This window comes from Leuciscus leuciscus (genome assembly GCF_965113295.1).
Source record: "Leuciscus leuciscus genome assembly, chromosome: 20".
Lineage (NCBI taxonomy): Eukaryota > Metazoa > Chordata > Actinopteri > Cypriniformes > Leuciscidae > Leuciscus > Leuciscus leuciscus.
Window position 1 is genome coordinate 29,120,939 of NC_138744.1, and position 26,619 is coordinate 29,147,557.

General features: G+C 36.4%; 1 protein-coding gene across 1 annotated transcript; it reads right to left on the reverse strand.

The window, feature by feature from the left end:
* Positions 1-296: 296 nt before the first annotated feature.
* Positions 297-22,532, reverse strand: slc6a3 (solute carrier family 6 member 3). The gene is made up of 15 exons (XM_082148849.1): positions 22,179-22,532; positions 20,943-21,287; positions 19,955-20,086; positions 15,206-15,419; positions 14,272-14,410; positions 12,994-13,128; positions 11,149-11,252; positions 10,781-10,905; positions 8,956-9,068; positions 8,634-8,762; positions 8,366-8,465; positions 5,281-5,381; positions 4,988-5,155; positions 3,155-3,226; positions 297-883 (listed from the first exon to the last, which is right to left on the reverse strand). Exons 2-15 carry the CDS (start codon positions 21,229-21,231, stop codon positions 860-862), a joined length of 1,845 nt encoding a protein of 614 aa, XP_082004975.1. The 5' UTR covers positions 21,232-21,287; positions 22,179-22,532; the 3' UTR covers positions 297-859.
* Positions 22,533-26,619: the final 4,087 nt, after the last annotated feature.

A 26,619-nucleotide genomic window follows, 5' to 3' on the forward strand; every position in this document is an offset into this window, starting at 1 on the left:
TGAAATTTAAAAACTTCAAATATTCGTAATAAACTTTCATGTAAATAAATCTCCAGTAGTATAGTTGTGGATGACAACATTCAGTGAGACAGAAATCCCATAAATGCCACTGTGTTTTGTCGTTTGCGAAGATTCCCACTGCATGGAGTAATTGCAAAAATGTGTATGCAAATAGCCCCCAAAAGGAATCAGTGATTGACACATAGCATGTTGTTGCATGCAGATTAATTTTTCAGCAGTTCTGCTAACATGGAGCAATTGTTGGCGCCCCTTAAACAGATTGAAAGTGACCAACGGTTAAACCTTATTGCAATCTAAAGTCTTCTGTGAAGAGAGCCTTCTCTGGGACGTCATATGCATCAAATATGCATCAAATATGCATCTGATTGATACTCTAAACAAGCATGAAACTTGTTGTGATCAACCTGAACTTGCTGCTCATTCATAAATGCATTTGCACTTCTCAGACACAACGAGGATAGGTTTATTTTTTCAATAGCACTATTTACACTTTTCTAAATTTTAGTGTTGCTAAAGATGTATTTTGTACAGTTTTTGACACTTCAATCACATTTATCAATAAGGCTCAGTTGTACTCTGATCACAAAAAAAATTAAAATAAATTAACGATATAATTCAGTGGGGACAACATCAGATATCATAACAGTCATCGTATAGTGAAGAGTAAAACTTCATACTGACAGAATGTCAACCACATTGTGATCGAAGTCACGAAACAGCCACATCCGATTATGCGAGAAAGAAACAACTAGTAATACACTTCTGTTGGCACTGACACGCATTGCTCTTGTCAAGCCGAGTCCTCCGGTGCCTTCGTAACCTCCATGTAGAGCGCCGCTCAAACCACCAGCCAGTGTTGAAGCTGTAAGAAACAAGTCATGTTCATATAGAGCTTTTCACAACATGCGTCGTTTTGAAGTTGCTTTACAGAAAATATGCACTCTTAGGGATCTTTTACATGACACCGTTTTCAACTAAAAACTTTTTATGGGTTTTGGTCATTCATCCCCTATTTTCAACAGAGTTTTGGGGGCCTGAAAATGAGTTACAAAGTGAAAGTTATTTAAAACTATACCGTTGTTGTCTCTGTGTAAAATACAAAAATGTGAATTTGTGAAAACGGCATGCGTATTACATATTCTGTCTATGGGTGCGTAATGTTTCTCTACAAAGTGACATCGCCAATTAATGGCCTGGCAGCAGAATACAGCGTTTTTAGTCATTTTCGTGGATCCGTGTGAACGGGGATCGTTTTGACAATATTGTCGCCTGCATGTGAAAAATGTTTCCGTTTTTAGCACATCGTTATTGTGTAAATCAATGTACCCTTAGAATTGTTTTTTTATATATATAATAGAACCCTTGTGTTCTTGACTCAACTTTAAAGCCAAAACTATATGCCAAAAAGGTTCTATATAAGTAGAAAGGTCGGTAACACTTTATAATAACTGCACGCTATTAATCATTAGTTAAGCATTAGTAAACAGTTAATTCATCATTTATAAAGCATTAATAGACATTAACAAGCAGTTTATAAATACAGTTATAAATGCAGTATTCTTAATTTATAAGCATATCTATAATGTGTTTAATAATTGTGTTTTCATACTTAATTAATGATCAATTTATCATTTCTAAATGAAGTATTTCATTATTTACAAACCGGTTATTTAGGAGTTGTCAGTGGTTCATAAGATCACTTAGAAAGTGTAAGTAAATTATTAATAAACTGTTTAAATACATATTATTATTCAGACATATAGTAATAGTTACTTAGTGTGTTAATAAATGGTTTATTAACATGTATTTCTACTGTAATTCAGGGTTAATTCGGGTAGTTATAAAGCATTTAGTAGTTGTCAGTTCACTATGTTTGTGAGCTAATCTAAAGTGAGGACTAGTTATGCTTTGTAAAGCGTTTATAAAGAAGATTTAAAGGCTGTTAATATTTTTATGTTCTGTATCGCTGTGTTGTATTTGTTTACTTTTTCTGTTTAGAAGAAAACTGAGTCTTTAAATCTCCTTTATAAATGCTTTACAAAGCATAACTAGTCCTCACTTTAGATTAGCTCACAAACATAGTTAACTGACCACTACTAAATGCTTTATAACTACCTGAATCTACTACATTTACTTACACTTTCTAAGTGATCTTATTAGCCACTGACAACTCCTAAATAACCGGTTTGTAAATAATGCAATACTTCATTTAAAAATGATAAAGTGATCATTAATAAATTAAGAAAATACAATTATTAAACACATTATAGACATGCTTATAAATCAAGAATACAGCATTTATAACTGTATTTATAAACTGCTTATTAATGTATATTAATGCTTTATAAATGATGAATTAACTGTTTACTAATGCTTAACTAATGATTAATAGCGTGCAGTTATTATAAAGTGTTACCGAAAGGTCTTAAATGATTGCATAATACTTTCATGTGTAACGTGTTATTTAAATTTTAGGTTACACTTTATTTTAAGGTGACATTGTTACATTGTACTTACTCAAATAAGTACTTAGTAATATTAATTAACTACATATACTTACTATGGTGTTATGGTTAGGGTTTGCTATAAGGTTATTTACTTGTAATTATGCATAATTTACTGTTATTACTATAGTGTACATGTAGTAAGATGTTACTACGTCACCTTAAAATAAAGTTACTTTTCTAGTGATAAAGTATGTTTACAAGCTGTTTAATTCATAAAATGTAATTAAAACCAAAAGTGAATTAAAACATAATAATTAATAGCAACTAAATCCATAAAATGATCTCATGACACGAACTGAAAGAACCCTTAAATGTTCTATTTACTGTAGAATCTATGCCTTTAAGAGTGAGACAAAAAACACACAGATCAAACGTTTACAGATGCTTTACTGAAGAGTTCTACTCTTATGGAGGAATATCAGTGAGGCTAGAACAATCACAGCATATCTGCACCGAGGATCGGATTGCCCTAAAAGTCATGTACTGTATCTGTGATAACGGTGCTGTAAAATGTCATGTTTAGCATAATTGAAAGTTCACCCATAAAATTTATGTAATCTTCCAAGTACACATGAAACAGCTGTCTGATTTTTTTCCAACCCGTGATCCTGAAAATAATATCTTACCGTGAACTGCCGGACCTCCCCACGCTCCACCAAGTGATGTTCAGTCTCTGGAGTGATGGCATACGCCAGTTTCTGTCGAGATAATAGCGCAACACATTCTCACCGAATCATGGTAACAAGATGGATGCAAGGATGTTAATATCAACAATAATGCATTATAATTTCTGCATAGTGATGAATCTTTAGAAGTGGTTCAATTAGTAGTAGAAATTAGTAGGTTTAAAAAAGACAATGAATGTTGAGTAATATTATCGATTCAGCTTCTCTGACACTATAGAGGGTATGATGTCACTTTCCCTGCCGGGCCACGCCCCCTCAGCCAGTCTGAGTGGCAAAGCATCCTGCAACATGGATGGTTTTAGTAAGGGAAACTGCAAAAACGGGAGTAAAACAAACAATGATCTACTTAAATTGAAGACAGTTAGACAGTGACCCTTACAACTTACCAAAGAACCAGTGGTCCATTGACAGACATGTGGCCAGGAATCGGGTTTCATGACATTTATCGATGCCGGGGAAATATAAAGCAAAGCCTGTGAACGCTTTTTTCTGCTAAACAACACTATAAATCCAGATGATCACTTATATCATTGTTATATATCGCCCAGCTCTTTAACTTGTTAAAGCACTAAGGCATTATAGACAGAAGCTTTCTGTAAACGGTGTATTGAGAAGTCTTACTTCAGTTCACACTTGGCCTTACTTCAAGACAGGGTTTGATGGCGAAATTAAAATGACACGGACATCACTGGATATTCTGAACATTTCTAAATATTTTGTAGAATATCTTTTAAAGTTATCTGGATAGCTGTCACCATAAGGCAAACAATAAGTTGTTTGCTTTGCAAGTAAAACTGTTTTTGTCTAACATTATCCAACCTTCCCAATTTGTAAAACACAAGGTTCATCATAATAGATGGTATATGTAAAAATATAAGATGGTAAATATTTAATTACAATACAATATTAATATAAAATAAAACCTAGGGTATGATTTTACCCCTGACTTTACCAGTGATTTTATGATTTTAAACACATCTGACACAAAATGGTAACTGTAATTACGCATTTCGGTGACAGGTTTCTAGTTGTTTCTGCGAATTGCCTGTGATCTATTTGCTTCTCTTTTCTGTAGCTTTCGGCAGTCTGTAAAAAGATAGCTTGAATCTATTTGTGCAATCAATGTTGGAAAATCTGTTTGAACACTTTCAGTCTGGTTTCCATCCATTAAATAGTACAGAGACTGCCATGGTAAAAGTTACCAATGATCTGTTGACGGTGGCTGATTCTGTTCTCTTAACTATACTTATCTTGATTGATCTAAGTGCGGCCTTCGATACCATTTCTGGTCATTTAATATCCATTGGTATTACTGGTGTACCTCTCACTTTGTTTAGATCATTTATCCGGTCACACATTCGCTGCATTCAATCTAAAACACTAATGCTGCCACTCAATCTTTTTGCCACTCAGTGGGTGTAACCACTGTGACCCCTGCCTACTGTGACATCATGTGTATACCCTCTATTGGACGAGAACAACATTTTTAAAATGAATTGAGCTGAATTGATAATGACACTAACTTTGTAACATCAACAATATTATTGAACTGAATTGAGCTGAATGATGACTTTGTTGTCTTCAGAAGAGCTGCTTTACAGCTGAAATTGAAGTTGTTTCATAATAGATGAAGTTTGCATTATTAATTTAATTATTTTACTTGAAGCTGCTTTGAAACTATCTGTATTTTATAACCTGCTAAAAAAATAAATCTGACTTGACGTAATTCATTTCGATAAAGTTTTTTGCATGTTCACCGTATGGAATACTTACATCACAAAAGCTTCCCGGCAGAGAACAGAACTTATAAATGGCGTAGAGAGGCACCATGATCATAGATGATATGGACAGACACCAACCCACCATCGTAGCCCATGTGGGGAAATAATAGGAACCGTACTTGGGAGGGTTGAACGTCGCAAAGCTGATAACAACCATGAACTGAATGAAGGGAAGAGAAAACAAGTACCATTTAATGCTAAATAAAGGAGTTTTTATGATACAAATGGCATGGAATTATTTGCACTGTTGCGTTATTAACAGAGGAATCATGATTGCGAACGTACCAAGAGGAAACACGGACTAACAAACTTCCAGCACAGTCTCCAGTAGAGGCCAGGTCTCTGTCCTATCATCTCCTCGATATCATCACTGAAGCGATCCACACCTAAAAACACACATGCTCATAAATGTCCAGAAGGTGAAGCTCAAATTATTTAGTTTAGTTTATCCTTTATTCCATGTCAAATATTTATCTTCTGCTCTCCAAACTATTGATACCTTTGAATCCAAACTAAAATCTATTTAGGTTGTCGGTTAAATATGAACTTGAATGTCACTGATACTGCAGCTCCTACCAAACAAATCAGAGATATTGTCATGGCTGTGAGGTCAGCTGTAACAAAAAGTAAGAATTGAAAATTGTATAACTGAATTGAAATCTGTCTTTTTAAAATATCTATTTAAAGACTTCTCTTCTTTTACATATCAGTTCCATTTGTTTCAACAAAAAAGGTTTAACTGATTTTAAATATTTAAAATATTTAAAAGGCACTAGACGTGCTATAAACACACATACAGTTGTAATGGTTTAAGTTCACGAATGAAGAAGAAAGTACAATAACGACAGTCTTTATTAAACATAAGCCAACAACTCGAAACAGTGTGACATGCACAAACAATACCGGAAACAAGAATGAGGTGAGGTGAGGAACTTAAATACACATGGTGATGAACTAAATGATGAACAGCTGTGATGGTTAATTTAATATCCATGGTAACTGATTATGGCGGGAAAAGGAGAACGAAGGAATAGAGGCAAACAGGTGATTGTCTCCAACCACTGTGACGATCAATTGTATCACTGGAATATTGTGAACTCTGATGTTTCCTTTCTCTGAAGGACAGATCAGTGATAACAACCAAACAATCTCTGTTTTGGGTTAGTAAGATTTTATCATATTTTGAAGGAAGTCTCTTCTGCTCACCAAGTTTGCATTTATTTGATCAAACATACAGTAAAAATAGTAATACTGTGAAATATTATCACAATTTAAAATAACTGTTTGCTATTGTAATATTTTAAAAATGTTATTTATTCCTGTGATGCAAAGCTGAATTTTCAGTATCATTACTAAAGTCTTTCTTATTATCGTCAATGTTTAAAACAGCTTCATATTTTTGTGGAAACCGTGATACTTTTTATTTTTTAGAATCCTTTGATGAACAGAAAGTTCAAAAGAACAGCATTTATTTAATAGAATGTCACTTTGATCAATTGAATGCATCTTTGCTGAATAAAAATATTAATTTCTTTAAAAATTAAAAATCTTAATGACCCTAACATTTTGAATGGTAGAGTACATTTGGAACACATACATATTTCTCATTGTATGCCAAAAATGGCATGTAGATTTCTAGAAGCCATGAGTTATGAAGGAAAACATAATAAATATGAAAACTACCCCCTCTATCCCCTATACCTCATAGGCGTACTTGACTTAAAATATATATTAATATATATGCCAATATTGAGTGACACCATCAAGCCATGCTCCACATGAAACAATATCACTGAGTTGTGCACTTGTTTTTTATGAAAAAACTAAACAAAATGACAAACTGATCGGAAGCGAACTTCATAGTGGCTTCCATGCAGATCTCTTGCTTTGTGAGTCTGGTTGGCCGCAGGGCTTTGATCAAGGCTTGATGTCTGAATGCAGCAGACAGCGAGAGCAGAGCTGTGTCACGAGCAGAGGGCCAAACGCACAGGTGTTCGACAGCAAACGGAATTTCCAAAAAGGCCACTGAAGCCTCAGGCTGGTTGGTCTTGGCCTGACTGACAGCATCAGCCTGTGACCTGCTGCCTCAAGATCCAGAGGTTCAAGCATTGCTCTCTGATGCTGATCTCTCAGTCCGGAGCTTATGGAGTCACGCTGAAGTTCAGGTCTCCAAGAATCGTTTGTTGCCTTAGGCATGTTTGCAAAGTTCACATTCCTCCAACCACATGCCAGTTTGCCAAAAGCAAAGAAATGGCTTTTCGAGGAAAAAGTCAATGCGTGAAACGTTTAGGGATTGAGAATTTGAAAATAATTTCTAACTGTAGTTTTCAGGATACAATCGTATTATGTAACCACAATAGTAACCACAACTGTTTTACATGGTGGCGATTTCGTATGAATTTGTACACTGTGTATTGTACGAATACATATGATTATTTTGGGGGGAAAAAACATGAAGGTCCACCCCTGAACATAACCGTCACTGGGGTGGATCATCTTAAAAAGTACAAATGAGATTCATTCGAATTCATACAGTTTAGTCATGATTTGCCAAAATATAAAATAGTTATGCATTGCCATGAAATTGTGTTGGACTAATTTGTGATATTACTTTGTTGAAATGTACAGAATAATCTTTTATTAAAATTATTATAATCCAGTGGACCATCGTTCAGATTGTTAAAAAAAAACAATAACATTGTATTCAATATATGCCACCACTAATAGGACCTGCCATGTGCACATGGTTATATCATAATAATAATAATACTAATAGTTTCTGACTAACTTCTAATATTACTTTTGTGGTTAGGCCTACTGGTAAATAGTCATAATTTCTCTTCATTTGCCCAGAAGACCATCATTCAGATTAGTATTATTATTATTTCTTGTTGCTCTTTAAAGACTTTCAGTCATTTCCAAATCTCTTTAGTGCTACTATAGTCAGTGTTATTTTTGTATCATTGAGATGCTATTATATATTTTTTTTTTATTAAATGAATTAGTTTTTATTTGTATATTTCCCATTTTCATTTTAAAGTTTTAGCAATTTTCTGTTTTATAATTTTCAGTTTTAGTTTTGTTATTTAAGTACATCCTGTTCAACTAATTGAAAATGTTTCCTTGATTACAAGTAGATCAATATAAAGTTCAAATTGAGTGGCAAATTCATAAGTGGTTTTTCAAATCCTAGCGAAGAAGAGAAAACCATTCCGCATTCCAGACAGATATGAGTCCATAAGCCACATATCAGGACCCCTGGGAGCCTAATGAGCGCGAGCGGCCCCGGAGCACAGCCGTCTGAAAGCCCATCAGAGCCCTAATGCCACATCAGCTTCACTGGACATGTAAGAAGAGGAATCAGCCTCACCGTAGAACCAGGCGATGCCGATGGCCTCAATCAACACCCCAAACAGAATCGATGTCCCGGCAGCAAAGTGGTCCAACAGGGTAAACACATAGATGCCACCCTGGAGAGAGAAGTGAGAAGAGACCAAACCAAAGAGAAGAACATGATCACGATGAACAGAGAGATTCGACACATTCGCCCCTAAGTCTTTGAGAGACTCTTCATAATCAGATGAAAAGCTCATTAGATGAAAGCGGTCTCATTAAAGGACTGTTTGCCTCTCACATACGTTTGTGACACAGATGAGAGAGATGAGGAACGTAGAAACTACGATGAAGAGCGTGAAGAGCTCTCGATGTTTGTGCAGACATTTGAATTCGTCGATGAGTCCTGTGATCACCGACTCCATCCCTCCCATCTGAAAAACAGAGTTTACCAGGTTTACCAGGCTATGAGGACAGAACATTGTGTTTATTAGCGTCCATTCATCACATAATTTATAGCATTAAGTAACATTGTACTGTACTAATACAGTAAATACATGCAACCTGGAGTTTTGTTTCAGATTGAGCAGGTAAAATGGACAGAATAAGTCTATCACATCAACTCACAGCACTGTCAATTCCTAAAGTGAGCAGCATGATGAAGAAGATTACAGCCCACACTGATGAACCTGGTAGTGTAGCAATGGCTTCTGGGTAAATAATGAACACCAGACCAGGACCTGGAGAGAAGCAAAAAGCACAGATTCAACACCTTTACATACACTGGATTAAAAACCAGCTCTGAAGTTACTGTATTAGTCTATAATTTAATAGAATATCAAAATCATATCAATGACACCAACACATTGTAAAATGATTTTACACTGAAGATGTTGCATTATTTGGAATGGAATCAAATGATGAAATAACACAAACAGTAAAAAAAAAAAAAAAAAAAAAAAAAAAATCTATTTAAACACTTAAATGATTTTCCTTCACTATCTGAATTATATAATACATTAAAATACATTTAGCAAAGATGCATTAAATTGATCAAAAGTGACAGTTAAGACATTTATATTGTTATAAAATATTTCTATTACAAATATATTCATCAAAGAATCCTGAAAAATAACATGTATCACGGTTTCCACAAAAAATATGAAGCAGCACAACTATTTTCAACATTGAAATTAATAATAAATGTTTCTTGAGCAGCGAATCCGCATATTAGAATGATTTCTGAAGGATCATGTGACACTGAAGACTGGAGTAATGATGCTGAAAATTCTGCTTTGATCACAGGAATAAATTACATTTGACAAAATACAGTTTTTTTGAGTCATAGCATATATTTGTCAGAATTTTTTTTTTTTTTTTGCATTTAGGCAGAAGTCTGTGATCAAAATGTTTTAAAGTTCATAAGAAAACATACATTAGTTTTACATTTGTTGCAGATAATACGAATCAGACCAACAGAAATGTTGCTGAGAATCAGACAAATCGACATGTTTGGATTCCACTGACATTCTGCATCGCACACATCGATTTTGCTCTCAGAGAAATCATTCTCTGTCTCCAGACGCTGGTGTTTAGGAAGAGTATGTCACAATGAACACCGGCTCCAGTGACTCTGACACTTAAGCTTTAAAAGAGATCAATCAGGAATGCAGTGCCACGTGTTTATTTCACCGAGGACATGAAGCATTGAGTATATATCTAATATCTATGAAATATTAATAATACTGTTAATAGTATTATTACCAAAATAGTTTAAATTCAATTTTTAATATGCTACAGCATATTATTTAAATTCTGTATGACACTAATGAGAAATATATATATATGAAAATGATGTAAACAAAACTTGATTTTGCTAAGAAAATAGGCATCATGTTGTTCAGCAAAATGTAACGGTAACACCGCAAATTTAAGATTAAATTTGTTAACATAAGTTATCATGACTCTATAACTATACTATTGTCCATAATACATTGATTAATGCTAATTTTTGTATGTATTCATGTAATAATCTCATTTGTAAGTCGCTTTGGATAAAAGCATCTGCTAAATTAATAAATGTAAATGTAAATGTTAATTTATACAACTTGAAATGTTAAAAATGTGCTACATGTAGAAATGAACATTAATAAATGCTGTGGAAACAATGCATTAAAGTCATTGCAAGCAATCACATGGCACTCTCAGAAAAAAAAGGTATGCCTACAAAAGCTGAGGCAGTAGCCTTCCCTTTCAATAGGAACACATTTGTATATAACTTAATTAACCCTAAAGTTTAGGCTACGTATTTAGGACCCTAAATATACATATTAGTAATTAAATATAGCCTACATATTAGTATTTTTGAATAGGTAGGCCTACTGCCCTAGTGACACCTTTTGTATATTTTCTTCTTTTTCTGAGAGTGCACAATACAAACACACTCACTCACCATCTGTGGCGACTTTATCTAGAGCGACGTTGTGCTTCTGTGACATGTAACCCAAGAAGGAGAATATGACAAACCCAGAGAAGAAGCTGGTCAGAGAGTTTATGGAGCTGGTTATGATGGCGTCTCTGTAACACAAACAAACATCGGCGGCTTCTGTTCAGCCTGATATTGATGAAACAGTCGATGTCAAGATGAACATGCAAAAAAGCCTCTGTGCTAAAAAGCATCAAAGGGGCTTTAATTCAGCATTACAAAGTGTGAGAAAATGCGTTCGTGTGTGTGTGTGTGTGTGTGCGTGTCGCTCGTGAATCCCGCTAAGTCTGTTTGCGTTATTGCTCCAGTAGGCTATATGACTCGACTTTGCTCACCTATAACAGTTGTTGCTGAATTTGTTGTAGCTGGAGAAGGCGATTAGCACACCAAACCCCACTCCCAGAGAAAAACAGATCTGCGTGGCTGCCTCGATCCAGACCTGCGACACAAAACGGCCCCGGCCGGCCGCACAAAAGGGCCCGCACAACAGCTATCATTAGAGATAATTGCAGGAAACTCATTCAGCAGAAAGATGAAAGACACTTGTGAATACAGGGTAATTTTGCAAATTGCTGCTGCACACATGTGTCTAATCTAATTCTGAAATTGCCGCTTTGAGGTCTCTTTGCCAAGTGGTCCTCCGGGAAAGAATCGTGGATCGTGGAAAAACTTACTTAAGGTTAATAGTAACTTCACCTGCTGACGATGACATGAGCGATTCTTATGAGGCGTTCAAGAAATTGATTCGTAAACACACACACACACACACATATGAATCTGAGTGTGCTATTGACTGATCAAAACTATTTTGTATAAATGCCACTGGTTTTCAAAGAGCAATAAAGAGCTGCTCTTTAATGCAGTTATATGCATACGTGCATTTAATGGAGACGTTACGTATAGTTCAGGTAGGCTATTCCCTCCGTTTTTTATTTAATTTTTTATTTTATTTTTTATAAAGCATAGTAAATGCTTAAAAATTTAAAAAATGCAGAACGTTTTAGAGTTAGGGGATAGAATATACAGTTTGTACAGTACAACAATCATTATGTCTATGGAAAGTCCCCATAAACATGGAAACCCATCATTGTGTGTGTGTGTGTGTGTGTGTGTGTGTGTGTGCAAGGGAAGTTTGGATATACGCTCTGGGTACAAAATTGTCTACAGAAGTGATCTACACTCTTAAAAATAAAGGTTCCAAAAAACCTAAAAAATTGTTTTTTACAATTTGTTTTTTAACAATTTTTGGTCCCCCAAAGAACCTTTCAGAAAACAGTTCTTTAAAAAAAAATATATATATATATATATATATATATATTAGGGGAAGAACTTTTTTTTTTTAAATCCAAAGAACCTCTTTCCACTATAAAGAACCTTTTGCCTATATTGGAAAGATTCCATGTATGTTCTTCATGGAACCATTGATGACAATAAAGAACCTTCATTGGTAACACTTTCCTTAAAGCCCTTATATATTATGCATTATAAAAGTATTTTTAAATGCATTGTAATTCACCTTATAATGCACTTTGTGGTCTTATGAACCACACTTATAATAAATTATATTATTATAATAAATAATTATATTTATATGTGCTCTATGATATTTATTGAGATACACAACCATTGTAAAGTTTAGGGTTGGAAGTATCTTCTGCTCACCAAGGCTGCATTTATTTTATTAAAATATAGTAAAAACTGTAATATTGGGAAATGTTATTACAATTTAAAACAACTGTTTTATATTGTAATATATTTTAAAATGTAATTTATTCCTGTGATGCAAAGCTGCATTTTCATGATCCTTCAGAACTCATTTCTTATTATTATCAATGTTGAAAACAGCTGTGCTGCTTCATATTTTTTGTACATGGAAACCGTGGTACATTTTATTTTTCAGGATTCCTTCATGAATAGAAAGTTCAAAAGAACAGCATTTATTTGAAACAGAAATTGTTTGTAACATTATGAATGTCTTTGTCACTTTTGATCAATTTACTGCATCCTTACTGAATAAAAGAATGAATTTCTTAAAAAAAAAAACTGACCCCAACATTTTTAAATGGTAGTGTATATAAACGTGTGTGTGTGTGTGTGTGTGTGTGTGTGTGTGTGTGTGTGTGTGTGTGTGTGTGTGTGTGTGTGTGTGTGTGTGTGTGTGTGTGTGTGTGTGTGTATACCTGAGCATCACACAACCGCAGGAAGTCAACACTCAGGTACGCTTTAATGCCATCCATGGCTCCAGGCAGTGTGACTCCACGCAGGAGCAGGACAGTGAGGACAACATAAGGCATTGTGGCTGTGATCCACACCACCTGCACACACATATCATGAATGTCACCGTACAACATCAATGCATCGTATTTATATGATGCTTAAACTAACAAACAACAGTCTAGTATTCACACATTTTCTGAAAGCAGATAAGTTGCATGACAGTTGCAAACCAGATTTTTGAAGAAATCATGAGAAGTGTTGTGATACGTCGTTTGTAAGCATGTCTAATCGATCAGAGACAGTAACATTTTTAAACGATTATCTAACATAACAATAAAGCATGACAATAAGTTGTACTTTTAATCTGTCCCACCTCAGAAGTCTCAGATTTATAATAATTTGTAAATTATTCATTTTTATTAACTTTTATTTAACAAAAAAGTAATAGGCCTAGTTAATTGTGTTACACAGAACAATGTTTCAGCACGATTTCCCCTCATTAAAAAAAAAAAGGAAAAAAAAAGAACCATCATGTGGACACTTTCCACGGAATGAAAAAAACCCAGTAAATAATCAGTATTTGTACAAAAAAATTTCTGATTGATTGCATTCACCAAGTTCATTTATTCTGCTCTGTATCAAATATCAAACATATAAGTGATTAAATATTAATAAATCAGTAACCTATAATAATAATTATATAAAAAAAAAATCGGTGTTTTGTCACAAAGTAGCTTCTGCCTACCACCTACCGCTGCTACTGCCAAAACATACACAACACACTGCTGTGAGCAAGTAAGACATGCTGCAGCTGTACAAAATAGCATACATGACAGCAGATCTATACAGGTGGAGCTGGGGAAGATGGAAGGTTTCTGAAAGTAACTGCTAACCGAAAATGCTGACCAGTATTTGAAGGTTGAGCATGCAAGCTCACTGGCTGAACAATGGCTGTGCCCTATGAACGATGATGTGATTGCAAGCAGAATGAGTTAAGGACCTGTCAGCATACGCCATTTTTTACGCAGGATTTTTTTTTTAACTCTTGTAAAGTAAATATAAAATAAAAACAGCTCATTTAATATTAATGCTAAAAGTGGAATTTTCTGGTTACCTGTTTTCCAAGTCTGGTCAGTCTGTTTGGGCAGGTTTGTTTTAGAGGGGTTTGTGCACTTACACCAGCTAAACATCAGTTTGGCAAGACTGCAGAGATATATTAGAGTTTGTGTAAGAACTCGAACCTTTCCTGATGTCTTGACTCCCTTCCACAGACTGAAGTAGAGGACCACAATGACCACGGCCAGGCAGGCGGTGAGCTGCCAGCGGGGCAAACCCAGGTCATCTATCCCAGTACTCTCATGAAGGTGCAGCACGCCTCGCCTGGAGGTGCAAGAGACACCAGAGCAAACAAATACTGATTGTATTTTTAACTATAAAGACTGTAAAAATGCTACAGTAGAAATCTGTTAATTGGTTAACAGCAGGTTCCAAAAGGATTTTGGAAGTAAAAAAGAACATTAATTTACAGTGAAAGCTTTATACTGACATTCCCATAATCAAATTTGATCGGTTTTCCTTTTAATAATTATGTTTCTTCTTAATTTGTATTATCGTTCATGTACATTCGGGTTTTATGTTACATCTTATGTTGTTAAATGTTTATTACATTATTTAGTGTCATGTATGTTACCATGATGTTGTTCTGTGTTGTGTGTGTATGACACTGTGGGTATTCTATATATTAGTATTTACTGTACCTCAGCTATAGTCACTTGTGAAGAACTTTGATTCATCATGTCTTTCTCTTTAATGCCCGTGTTATTATGGTGGATGTCAGTATATTATAAAGGTAAAAAACAGATTCGGTGGCCTTTCCTAATTCAGCAGAAATGGGCTGTTGGATTTACTATTTTTTGGATTTTTAAAATGTAATTTTTTTGTGTAAATTGTTGTCAAGGTATAAATTGTAAAATGTACAGGTTGTTCTGTAAATATGTTTGCATTTTTACAGTTTTTTACAGAATTATTCTGTTAAAATTACATGATTTTTAATTTTTTTTTACAGTGTAGATGAAGATTGTTCTTGCTGACTGTACAGTAATGGTTGTAGAGGGGTTTTACTCTGTATTTGTGAAATGCTTTTGTAATGACAGCTTGTGTTTGTGCTGGCCGTACTCAAAGTACTCGAGCGCCGGCGTGGCCTTATGCGTGTCGTTGAGCAGAGTATCATTGAGATCAGAGCAGTTGGGACTATTCCAGGTGTTGTTGCAGTGGATCCAGGGCAGTTCACTGGTGAACGATGAGAACAGGTAGAACAGAGCCCAGGCGATGATGACGTTATAGTAGAATCCCACATACAGGGAGATCAGGATTACCGTGAAGCCCACACCTGAGAAAACCAAGAAAACCTGACGTGAGTAAGATATCACTACTGTAAAGACCATGACTGCTCACCAAGTTATATTTTGATGCTGGTGTATAACTAATTTAACAAGCAAAGCCTTGGTCAGCCTTATAATGAACATGCTGATCAATCAGCCTTATCAGCTACAGTAAGTCATTCCACCAGCTAAACCAGCACTAACCAGACTGGATTCAATGGGTTTAAATTATCTTTGCATGTTTGAATATTAGATGACGAAAAATGTAGGTGTTGTTGTCAAAAGTGTTGTCAGCTATAATGTCAAAACTAATTCGTTTTTAAAATTCAGATGAGAGAATACTTAAACTGCACTGAAGAAAAAAAAGATTGCAGGATTTTCTTTGAAACAGTTTTCAAAAAAAAAAAAAAAAAAAAAAAATGCAAGTAAAATCAGATATCCCAGCACGATCAAGCAACATAACAGTGAGTATTAAAACTCAGTCAACACCAGACAAATGAAGACAAGGAACTGAAGGATATAAATACACACATGATAATGACTTGAATGCATACAGGTGAACTAATTAATGAATAACCATAGAAACTAATAATGGCGGGAACAAGGAACAAAGGAAACAGGATGTAAACTCCTTGAAAATGAGAACCAAACACAATGAAAGTGTGACAGAACTATCCACCCCCACCCCCAAGGGATGGGGACAGGGGTTCTGGAGGAAGACGAGGAGCTGGTAAAGGGCTGGAAACCAGAAGGAGGGCAAACGAGTAGGACCGGGGAGGAGCAGATGGTGGCAGATTCCAGGGAGGAGTAGATGGTGGCAGGATCCAGGGAGGAGCCGATGGCGGAAGGATCCAAGATGACGTGCATTGGAGGAGTAGCCAAACTCCTAGCGGAGTCGATGGAAGGAGGAGCCATGCTGGAGGGACCATGGCAAAGCCACCATGACGAGAGATGGAAGAGGAGCCAAGGAGCCTGAGGACTGAGGTGACAATGTGGAGACTGAGGACAGAGGAGGAGCCAGAAGGGTGGAGGGACTAAGCATAGCTGACGTCCTGGAAGAATATGGAGCGACGACTGAACAGTCAGAGGCGGAAGGACGAAGGTTCTGGGTGAAGCCAAGGGAGGGAGGAGCCAAAGTGGAGCTTGTGAGTCGACTGGCCGATGTGGAGTGAAGCTGAAGGTGGAGCTATGGGAACCTCTTGCCAAGACGGTGCTGGCGACCGGATGACCCGTGGGAGATCTGCACACTTGATAGGGGTAAATGGAGATGTTGAGGGACTGTAGGGAACCAGCAGAGTCAGGGCCAAGGAGCTGGCTGGATTGTGAAGAGGGGGCAGGAGAGCAGGGAGGGCAGGGAGGCTGGGCTGGTGCTCTGCAGGTAAAAGTAATTCAGAGTTGGGCAGGACCAGCAATGACGAATACACAGGGGACTCTGAACTTGGAGAGATCAGTGATGACACAGGCACAAGAAATTCTGAGCTGGGCGGTGACTTCCTCTTCTAAACTTTCCAAATAATTATACTCCACATAGACCAACTTTAGCTCACCCTCAGCGGTGGGATGGTGGGTGGGGTCCTTGTTCATACCCTCGTAATCCACCAGGCGTCCCACGTCCTATGGTCAGACTCTTTTTTTTGCCTTTGGCTTGCTCAGTTGGGGATATTTTGGGGATATTTAATTTAATTTTATCAATCAATAAATTCCTCTTGAAACAAACTTTGTTGTATATTTTAATTTAATACTGTGAAGCTGCTTTGATACAATCTGTATTGTGAAAAGCGCTATACAAATAAACTTGACTTGACTTGACTTGACTCTTTATGAGGCTCGGGCTCCGGGGTGATGGCTGGCATTGTCCTCTTTTCAGGTCCTGGCTCTCTCATCGTGACAGGCTTGAGCTCCTCGTCTGCGGTGGGCTCTAGCTGAATGTCCATTGAGTGGGTGATGGCTGGCTGGGCTATGGAATTGGCGACATGACGATGGATGTTGGGTGGGGCTGGACGGTCGTGCTGTTCTCCTCTTCAGCGTTTCCCAAGGAGGATTCGTCCACCCAGAGAGCACAGTTGATGTACTCCACTAGACTCAAACAAGGATCTCCTCTGGACATGAGGAAGAGAAGCTCCAGCCCACACCAAAACCCTTCCATGAGCTTGAGGTCATCCCACATTGCTCGGTGGCAGATCAGTGAACTCCACATAATCTTCCAAACATCAGCCACCTAGGAAAATAAAAAGAACTCCTCCACACAGTCCAGCACAGCTTTGCGGTGCCTCATTGATGGCAGCAATTTCCATCTTTCTTCCCATACTTTAGGTCTGGTGTTCTATAATGTGTAGAGTCCAAACACGATTAATGCAACCATTTTAAAGAAAAAAATATGTTTTGTTATAGCTTTTGGAGTAAGGGCGTCGCCATCTTGCAATACCACAGTATATGACGTCACGGGGTTGGTTTGCTCCGTTGGCCAGTGAAGTAATATAAGCATTTCTTTACTTTTTGAACACACGCTTGTTTTGAAATGGAAGAAGACAAACTAGAAAGGACTTTTAAGCCCATAATAAGTCAAATTGCTTATGCATTTGAGTCGTTATGGTGAGGGGACCGAGCGGTACTACTGTTACGAGTGGAAGAAGTCGGGATTCCACTGGTTTGGGGTGAAGAGCAGGTCGGAAACACTACCTGGTGTAAGTGTGGATGGTGTACGCCGATGCCTGAAGTCCATCTGCTGTCAGGAGGCTGATCTGGACCATGTATTGTGTGGTCATTCCAGCAGCATCATGGTATGTACATTTAGCATACAATGCCGGGAGTGTTACACCAGGTAGTGTTCAAGAAGTGACATAATTTGGAAACTTAAAAAAGCAAAAAAAGCAAATCCAAAGCAGTTAATCCATAGTAAATAATCATAGTAATATAATATAATATAATATAATATAATATAATATAATATAATATAATATAATATAATATAATATAATATATAAAGTATAAAGTATAAAGTTTTTTTGCTACACTGTTTGTGGAAAGTTTTCACTTTTTAAAATGTCTAGGTCAGTCTTATACTCCTGAAGAAGTTCCTTGTAGCATATCAGTCAACCAAATTGACAGAAGAGGTGCAATTAAAATTCACAATCACTAAAACAAAACAAAAAGTTTCCGGGTCTCTGTGCATGAACTTAAATAAGAAGTTAGTTTCCACTGCCATCAAACCCCCATGGCCCCTTCAAACTGAGTTCTTTGTCTTAAAGCAAACAGCAGGATTCTCCCGTCATATATTAGCAGCACATGTGTGATTCCCGGCATCGATCCTGAGGAAGCAAACATGTTGATCAGCGGTAATTACAGTAATCTCTCATTGAGTGGCAGGCTTACAGAGAGCCAAGCTTGTGATTAAAATGTCCGTCTCCTTCTCTCTCTCCATCCGCGATATGCTTGACAGCCCGTTACGGATACGGAAAACAGGCGTATTTAGGAAACAGATGATGGCTTTGTCAACCATGCAGAGTGTGTTCAAAATCAAGCTTTAGATACTGTGTTTCGATTAATAAACTGTTTGAAAAGAATATATGGTGTTGGACATAGTTTTTACGTTTCAAGCAGGTTATATTTAAGATTTTAATTTGAAGAGCCACGATTTACCAACTTGAAATCCAACATGCATGAAAAATTATACCAAAGCAACATAAAAAACAACTGATACATCTAAAACAAAAAGAAAAGGTTCAGCAAAGAGCTATCTTCACATTTAATTATTTGGTGAAAAATTAAAGTCCTCAATGTGACTACAATTTCTTCAGATCAGCACATTAGTTTCTGAAATTTTGAAAGCACATACACTCTTAAAAATAAAGTTTATTTATTAGCATTGATGGTTCCATTAATAAACTTTAACATCCATGGAAACTTTTCATTGAACAAAAGGTCCTTTATAGTGGAAACATGTTCTTTAGATTATTAAATTAAGAAAAAATATATATTTTAAGAACTTCTCACTGAAAGGTTTTTTGGGGGAACTAAAAATGTTTATTTTATAACATCGCTGCAAGAACCTCCTTTTGGAACCTATATTTTTAATGAGTGTAGATGATTTTCTAAGGAACTAGAGAATAATATAGAAAGCAATATAGATAACATTCTTTATGGAAAGCTTCTCATCACATATTTATTTATTTATTTAGGAACAGTGCAGATCTGAGAGTGAAGGTCACTAAGCTAATATTTTCTGTATGCTTGTGTCAGGCCACCGTCATGATGTGAAGTGCCGCAAAATTTGCGATCCTCCAACAACTGAGGTCTGGCAGGCAAATTTCATTCTAAAAGCCAATTTTCCTGTCTTCCATTTGATTCCAGATGACTTCAGCTTTAGATAAACAACACCTGTCTAGAGTTTGCCATGATGAGTTCGTTTTGGGGACACAAACACCTTCTGCCTCCAGAGCCAGTGAACATCTGATCAAAACAGCACTGTCATCTTAAGACGTACACGTGCCAGCTGTATAAAATTACACAATAAACGAGAAACAACAGCTAAAGGTCACGTTACCTTTAAAGATAGGACAGATCTTCCAGACTCCTGCTGCTCCTTCACGGTTGTACTGGCCGAGCGCTAACTCCATATAGAACAGCGGCATCCCAGCAATCACCATGAAGAAGAGGTACGGCACCAGGAAAGCACCTGACACAACCACAACCCAACCAGTTATAGAGTATGAAACCTTCTGAAATATACATGTTAGAATAAGAGTAAAGTGATGAAAATGCTGAAATCACACAAAATGGAAGTCTGGGAATGATGTCATGATGAAAACATGTGACACGTGAAAACTCTCTTATATCCGAGAGTTATATCTTCATCTTTGTCTAGATTCACTCTAGACATTCACCAATCAACTTTCAACACTTTAAAAAACTATATAGTGAAGGAGGAACGTGTGATAATCACTTCATGATGCTTCTATAACTTATTAAAAATTATCAAAATAACAAAACGTTTTTTATTGAAATGTCTATTTAGTTTTCGTTACACTTTATTTTGATAGTCCACTTTAGATCTTCTTGGTAGCAATTTTGCAACTACATGTCAACTAACTCTCAGTAGAGTATTAGTAGACTGGTTTGGATTAGAAGAATAGGTTGACATGTAGTTGCAAAGTTGCGTTAGTCAGTAGAATGTCTAAGTTACAGTTTGCTATTTTAGTAAATCATTTAGGTCTGTAAAAATGTGTACAAATTTAAACTAAATCAAAATGATAAATGTTGCTTTGGGAACTAGTTGAAGGCCACCCCCCCAAACCCCCACCCCACCCCGTATAACTGTATTCACAATATTGGTTTATTAAGGTTTCACAGGCTCAATATCATTGCATGTTAACATTTCACTAAACATTTCTCTTCTTTCTCTAATTGCTAGTAAATCTATATTCCTCTACAACTAGGTTTAAATCTATTTCCTCCACATTGCTTAAAAAACAAACAATCGCATCTCAGACTTCACACCTATTTTAACATTCAAAGACGCCAGTCTCTCTCACCTCCTCCGTTTTTGTAGCACAGGTAGGGGAACCTCCAGACGTTGGCAAGATCCACAGCGAAGCCAATCACTGACAAGAGGAAGTCAATCTTTTTGCCCCAGGTCTCCCTCTCTTCCCCTGACGGGTGAGTCTGACCGCTGGGACTGACCAGGGTGGAGGAGGTGAACTGAACTCCATTCTGCTCTTTCACCAGGATCAGCTCCACCTCCTTGGGGCCCGTGGTGCTGGAGGGTTTAACGGGGGCGATGGCCGAGGACATGAGTGTGACTGCGAGTCTGCCTCTTGGCATGGGTCGCTGGGCAGGAGTGCAGAGGATCGAGAGAGACCTCGGATGCAGGAACCTATCTGATGGGATGAGGAGAGCGCAGTGATGGACACGGAGGAAAGAAGGATGATTAGAGAAACAGAGGGAGGAGCAAATCAACCATGTTGATACAAGATCAACCCGAACCGGATGGTACCCGCTAAAACTCGCTCAATGAGTCGTGCAGACTGTTAAATAAACTAGACTGAAGCAACAGATCTATTCAAAAATTAACAACCAACATTGTCACATTTAGATCCGTTTAATGAGATACTAAACATGTAATACATAATAAACATGTCATAGATGATTCATTACTGTCATAATCCTTCCTAGCAAATGCTAAACATGAGCTTCGTCTGAATTAACTGTTTTTTCTCTAATCAAAACATTATTTAATTACCAAATCAATTGGTTCCACAAATGAAAGTCATTTTAACGATCAGATTATGTAAATACCTTACAACTGTGCAGTTTTACTGTTTACAAATATGATAAATGATGACTAAAATGTGATATTAACATATTGAAATTGAAATTAACATAAAATGTAAGGATCAGATCATATAAAATATCTCCTTGTAAGTGTTTACAAATAATATTCATATTTGATAAATGATGACCCAAATGTGCTTGAATCATTTGACATAAAATAAATAAAGACATTTTACAAAATATTAAGGGAATTATTCTGAATATTCTGAATAGTGAAATAAAAATAAAAAATATAACCACAAGAATGAAATAGTTTGAAGCTAAATTTCTCTGACAAACTCAATTGCTGTTCACACAAGATCACAAAATAGTACACAAGCTGTTTTTTTTTTTCAAATACTGGACACAACAGAAAAACCGCACTTGTTGAGCTTCTGAAATATCTGTCCAAACATGAATCATGCAATAGAAACACAAAAGCACAGTAAGAATCGTACCTTCAATTTGGGGTAAAGCACTTCTCCAAAAAAGCCTCTTACTTCATGCATTGATGATCCTCGTCAATGTGTGAGATAATTATGGCCATTATTTGTCAATGCAGGCGTGAATGAAGGAGGGACGGTGATGAGCAGGGACGTGGTCTTTCTCCCACACAGGTAGAAGCAGACACACTTCCACTGACCACAGGAGATGAAATATGAAGGATGAGCACCTTCCCATGTCTCCTCCTCCTTTTCTCTGACACCTCCTCATTCTGCTGCTTCATTTCAATAAACATTCTCAAATCAGAAGCAACATCAGGAGATAATGATTCTTGTTTTCAGAAAATCGCTTGCATTGCATTTATTTTTATTTTTTTCACATTTCAGGTATAAACCCTTATAAAACTATTTCTAAATGCTTAAAACAGGAAAACAAAAACAAAAACAACTCATGTTAATTTCTCAGCATTTGTTCTTTTAATTTCAATACACCTAATGCAGTTTTGATAAGGAACAATGTTAAATTGTAAGTGGTAAGTTGTAAATGAAACAGATTATTGGAGTACATTTTACGAGAAATTACTATTTTTAGTCTTTCTACTTCAAAATTTCAGGCATATCGAGGATTTCAGGCATTTCAGTTTGAAACATCGCTTAGATCTCTCGAGGACACGCATGTGGGATTACAAAGGAGAAATCAGAGGATCAGGCTACTGTCTCAATGTCTCTATTTGCTCTCCATAGAAACTCAATGCTGTCAAGGAGAAACAACTGAGACATTGAATAGATCTCAACAGCTCTGTTGTTGTTATTGTTAAAATGTGGTTTATATATACATGTATATATATATTTGATGTGTGTGGTTTGATTGTGACGATGTGATATTTCAAAGCATTAATCTTGGCCTGAGGCTGAGAATTAATCATCTGAAGCCGACATCTGCTGAAGTAAGACAGCAGTTTGGCTCAAGCGCAGCAAATAACAGATCAAACAGAGAGTTATCATCTTACCCTTTCACAGATACCACAAATCCACCACCCATTATGCTCTGCACTTACAGCCATGTCCAAACAAAAGGAAACTCCTGATAAGAGATGCTTGTAACTCTAGCGCTTATGATGATAAGAACACAAACCTCGTGGAATCTCATCAGTGTGAATCACACACTCACCTGTCGTTCATCTGACTCACTGTGTTCATGCTGTAACAGGATGACAAACCAATCGAGTTCAATATACAGTAAAGAACATCTGCACTTCTCAAACACAATTTACAGAGGTTTCTATTCATTTTAGGTTCAGTTTCAGTTCATTTGGAGCTACACTATAGATTCCTATAGATACGTTAACGATGTTCACTATAGATAAATTAGGTTTTTGAAGAGATTGCATGGAGGCAGCATTGTGGGTTCCCCAAATAACCTTTCGGTGAACTGTTTTTAAAAGAAAAACTTTGAGTGTGTGAAAAACATTTTAATAATACACAGATACCAATAAAGAACCTTTATTTGTAAGTGTTTAAAACAGCATTTTCTACTTTCAATGACATAAAAAAATATCAAACATTATTAACTGACAAAATTTAGGAAAAGTCTTGGGTTACGACTGTAACCCTGCTTCCCTGAGTAGAAAACAAGATGCTGTGTCAAATTGTTGTTGCTATGGTATAGCTTCTGCGTGACTGGTCTTTGAAGTCTCTGAAATCATGCTAATTCTATTAGCTGCCGGTAGTCATATGACGTTAAATGGCGCGTCGCATGACAATAAAATTATGCCTGCATTGAACATCAGCAGCTTCTGTTTCCTCATTTATATGTTCCCTAAATGTGTGTGGAGAGGACCATCCTGCTACATCACAAACATCTTGTAAAAAAGCTCCAGACAGCAAAGCTTTAGAAGAGGCCACGTCCCGAGCACAGTGGGCTTTAATGCCTATAGGGATGAAGGTACTCCACGCACCCCATAGGCCTCAGAAATAGCCTTCACAATCCAGTGTGCACTGCTTACAAGCTGCAGAGCCCCTGCTGCGTGTTCCAAAACAAACAACTTTTCATAAGCCGGGAACACACTTAACGACTGTAAGGCCAATTAGGAATATAATTTGATACGTAGACTGATCGTGCCCAAACGCGCTGAGTCAGAGACAGCTGCGTTCAGTCGGTGTTCACAGTCAGTGTTTAAAATCTGTTCCAGTCATTGGAAACAGTCTTTAAGTGTGTTCAGTTCAGTCTTAGAACTGAATCATCGTTGAGGGATCGATTGCTCCTGTCTGCCTTGCTGCTGGTTTGCGTCTGTATGCTCTGTATAGCTCTCTGCTTTGAATCTCTATTTACTATCATTCCTTGTTGTTTATATTGCTAAATGTAAGATATTGATACATATATTAGATATTGTTTAATATTGCCTATCACATTAATCTGACATCACTAGCTTTTATCTAAATTAGGGTTGCCAACCGTTCCGTATAATACGGAATTGTCCCGTATTTTCAGGCATACGCTCTAAATTGAGAATTAATCATTTCTTTGAGACAAATCTTTGTTTGATTTGCGAACATAGCCATTAGAGGAAGGCTTTAAGACCCAGCAGAATCTCCCGCTTCACAGCCATCGGGACTCGCTCCATTCTTCCACTTTCCGCGTTCTGATTCTGGCTAATCAATTTGGGCGACTACAAACAACCTGATTATTGTTCATGATTCCAACATTCAGCAAAGCAAGAGAACATGCTATATACCTGGGGGAAGTCATTATCAAAAATCTTTCACTATTGTAAGTTAAATAGAGAGAAACATTTTACATTAAAGTAACTTACCGTAGGCTACTTGGTTGGACCTCGTTATTGAAACACAAAATAACCACTAATATCTCAAGCACCAAAAGCAGCCCATGGATACTATCATCTAAGTTCTTTTTATCTCAGTAATGTTATATTTGTGTTAATAATAAAAAAAAAATTAAAAAAAATAATACATATCTAGTTTCAACATTATTTGTTCTTCAGAAAATGTGTGACCATTGAAAATGTGTAGGCTAATTTACTCATGGAGCCACATTAGCATCACTATGTATTGGGACTATATTTAACCATAGCCTTCAAAATTAAGAAACCAAAAGAAAAGTTTGTTAAGAATTAGAATCTAAAAGGATATTAAGATATTTTTAATATGAGTTGCAGGCATGCAAACTTTGGGCAAATAAACAAAAGTAGTGCTTTTCCCCATTTTTAAAATGTCACCGTTAGCATAGTGAAACAAAGATGGCTAAAGTCAACCGATTTAGCTAATAGACCTAACAATCTCTGTGTAAAAGTAAAATAATGATGCAGTTCTAAAGCCATTTTAACCCCCCTGTAATCTGACTCCAAATCTCAGGTGAAAATTGTAATTTTGACCCATTTTACAAAACTGTAAATTACTCAGTAAATATACATCCATCACATGTAGCCTAATATTTTGGCTTTCTTCTTCATTTACATTTGGCTTTCTTCAGAATATATATTTTTAACAAAATCATAAATTTGAGCCAGGAAAGTTTCTGAAATTTGGTTGATTTTTCCACGAAATGACCCAAATGTGTTTATTGAAATTTATTGAATTTTATTGAAATTTATTGAAAAGATTTCTGGTACAGGATATACAATCCTCTTTTCCAGACTCTAAAAAACACAAACAAATATATATACATATAATTTCACATTTTAACATTTTATAAAAAACACATTCATTTCATAATTGAAGTTTTCCTAACAATCATAAATAAATTACATAAAATTAATTGCATTAGTTACTGACAAGCTTTATAATTATACATAACACCTTTTGACAGGCAAAATACATCCAACCTGTTCTTAAAGGAATTAATAGAAGGGGAACACACGACTTCTTCTGGAAGCTCATTCCATAATTTTATCGCATGAAGTGTAAAAAAGTTCTTTCTCTTTTCAGACAGGCATGTTCTAGGGTAGAGTTTTAAAGAGTGTTTGTCTGAGAACCTTACATCTTTTGTACACATATTTAACTGCAGATGCTGAATGATATGCACTGTGTGGTACAGTACAAATATTTTGAGTGTCCCTTATTCTGTCCCTTATTTTCCTGTAAAGAACCATGATTGTCCCTTATTTTCCTTTCCGTAAGTTGGCAACCCTAATCTTAATCGTTATCGCTAGCACAACACGCTAGTATCGCACTAGTTAACCTGCCATCCGTCCTTGCCGTCTCGTGCACGCTCGCGCCTTTTAAGAGTCTATCAAACAACTGTGGTGAGTAGGATCAGTCAACAAACACGGTGAGTAATGTCTTCTCCTGTTACTGTCACTTGCACATCGTGTCACATGTATAGTAAGCCTTCTCTGTCAGCGGTGAGGACTACACATGTGATAAATGCAGGGAGATAGTCAGGCTGATGGAGAAGATTTCAGAACTAGAGACACGCATCCAAACTTTAATTGAGGAT

What these genes read in the sequence shown, in the direction of transcription:
- slc6a3 (XM_082148849.1), bottom strand. Translation starts at nt 21,231, where the DNA reads ATGCCAAGAGGCAGACTCGCAGTCACACTCATGTCCTCGGCCATCGCC. An exon ending in GAGTCAAGACATCAGGAAAG is followed by an intron (nt 13,129 to 14,271) that starts GTTCGAGTTCTT and finishes ATGTGTGTGCAG; the next exon opens with GTGGTGTGGATCACAGCCAC. An exon ending in CTTTAGGAATTGACAGTGCT is followed by an intron (nt 8,763 to 8,955) that starts GTGAGTTGATGT and finishes TCTGTTTTTCAG; the next exon opens with ATGGGAGGGATGGAGTCGGT.